At 34.5% G+C, this 2,153-nt stretch overlaps 1 protein-coding gene across 1 annotated transcript; it reads left to right on the top strand.

Annotated features, from left to right (window-relative positions):
- The first annotated feature begins 474 nt into the window (after positions 1-474).
- On the top strand, positions 475-1,652 carry LOC137654101 (NBAS subunit of NRZ tethering complex-like). Its single transcript, XM_068387740.1, has 2 exons — positions 475-1,387; positions 1,505-1,652. Exons 1-2 carry the CDS (start codon positions 627-629, stop codon positions 1,650-1,652), a joined length of 909 nt encoding a protein of 302 aa, XP_068243841.1. The 5' UTR covers positions 475-626.
- Positions 1,653-2,153: the final 501 nt, after the last annotated feature.

The raw sequence follows: 2,153 nt of genomic DNA, 5'->3' as shown, positions 1-2,153 counted from the left end.
ATAGTGCAGAGTAAAAATAAAATAGCCTGTTGCTGTTGATTTTGTGTATCAATGTGTAAATTAACTGAATCTTTTAATTATTCTGATAAATTGCAGTTGTGGCAGAAGTTGCAAAAGCTATACTACGAGAAGATCTTCCACTTGGTCTTTGCATATTGTTTATGCTTGAGCAGCCTGATGATGTAAGAGCAGTTCTTTCAAGTCTTCCACGCACTGATATATCACTAAAGGTAAGATTGTTAGCAGATGAAAGCCTAGCCTATTCCTAATGTTAGTTTCAGATATTTCATATGAAAATAAGTCCTCTAAGTGATATAAAACCATTGTAACTAATTGTAAGCTTTTATAAATTTAATAGTCCATACTTCCTGATGAAAATGGGACAAATTTAGTGATGTAGGTGTTAGTCAAAATAGTGCTGATGAACTTTCAGTTTTGTCTTTTACTCTGTAATTTGGAGACCTTAGTGTGTTCTGATGATTTTTCTTTCTTTACAGATGACTCAATATTATTATGCTTTGCAAATTTACACTTCTTTGTATCCTTGAACTAAGCCCACCATTGCCAATGTTTTCCTACATAATCCTACAGATGTTATTGAATGTGTCTCATCAATTGTTGATAACATGAAGGAAGAGCAACAGAATCCTGACATATCAAAATTCATTGAACTTTTGAAGAGTACTCAAGAGCTTGTAGCAGATTATGTACAGGGGCAGGCTCTACAAAGACTTGGTGCTGGAGTAGACATCGATAGATTTTTAACAGACAGCAGCTACAAGGAGGACACAGTCTTAGGTCTGGCCATGACAATGGAGGAGGAAATTTTAAACTTGGCTATTACGCTTGCTCACAAGTATGACGTTTCCTTATGGCAGGTGTACATGACTCATCTACAGCACCTTTTTGACTCTGATGCAAGTACCACTGAAATCAAGAAACGCATAGATCAGAAAAATCTAATTGACACTCTAAGCAAAGATTCAGAGGAGTTTGTGGTACGAAGGGAGAAAAAGGTCCTCTTGACAGTGAATGGCTCTGACCACGAGCGTCTCCTTTTAAACTACTCTCTTATTGAACAAAGTGGTTCAAAAGAAGATAGTAAAACAGCTGCTGCTCATATAAAGCTCTTGAAGAAACTCAAAGGTTCAGCCAAGGGTCTAAATTATAAAATGTTGCTAAAGCCTGATACTGATATACTGGCATTGCTTCGCCCAGTTTTAACTGCAGAGAATGTTAATAGCATTGCAAAAGTTGCCAAGAGTGTACCTTGTAGAGAAGGAGCAGGTATTGAACAGAGTACAGTATACTGTCCTTGGGCTCAAAAGTTCTACTTTGATTCTACAGGAAGCAAGAAACCTAAGACATCTTCAGATTGGATTCATAGGTATGATATCCCTTTATTACTTTAAAATAAATAAAGAATACAATGTCTTTTTCAAAAAACTAATGAATCTTTGAACAAAGTTTGTTCGTTCTAAAAATAATAATAAAATTTTCACAGATATGAAGCGTGCAGGGAATATATGGAGAAAATGAATGCTGATGATGTACTCAAGTTTGTGGGTCAGTTGGTGTTGTCTGGTGAGGGATGTCAATTTGTGCCCTTGGAGGCTTCAAATTTTGTCAGCAGCAAGAAAAAGATAAGGTAGGGAATTCATGTTTGATTAATTGTTTAGACAATTCACATGAATTAGTATTTATTAGAAAACTTTTATAAACACAGGAGACTTTTATAAAAACAAAGATTAGATCAGAGTTGAAGCAGATACTGTTTTCCTAGCAATGTATGTGGTAGAATATTCCTAATACTTTATCATTAATCCTTAATGCTCTTACTTTTATGGATATATTTCACAATGGTTTCTCATTTTGTGTAAGAATTTATCCTTTAGGACTATTTCCATTATTGATATTGTATTAGAAGTGTATCCTTTAGGTATTTTCCTTATTCTTCATCATCACTAATAACTTAAGTCAAGTTTTCCCTTTAGAATATTGGACTTGCAGTATAATGATTACTCGCTATTCTCTATGGACTTAATTGCTTTTTACTTTAATTTACATTTGCTGTATGTATTGATCTATGTTCTATCTTCATGATTTTCAGGGCCTTCCCCCACTTTGATTGTTATGCTTCCATACCAAATGAT

This window comes from Palaemon carinicauda, chromosome 15, assembly GCF_036898095.1.
Source record: "Palaemon carinicauda isolate YSFRI2023 chromosome 15, ASM3689809v2, whole genome shotgun sequence".
In the NCBI taxonomy this organism is placed as follows: domain Eukaryota; kingdom Metazoa; phylum Arthropoda; class Malacostraca; order Decapoda; family Palaemonidae; genus Palaemon; species Palaemon carinicauda.
This window is presented reverse-complemented; position numbering and strand designations above follow the sequence as displayed.

What these genes read in the sequence shown, in the direction of transcription:
- LOC137654101 (XM_068387740.1), top strand. Translation starts at nt 627, where the DNA reads ATGAAGGAAGAGCAACAGAATCCTGACATATCAAAATTCATTGAACTT. An exon ending in TCTTCAGATTGGATTCATAG is followed by an intron (nt 1,388 to 1,504) that starts GTATGATATCCC and finishes AAATTTTCACAG; the next exon opens with ATATGAAGCGTGCAGGGAAT.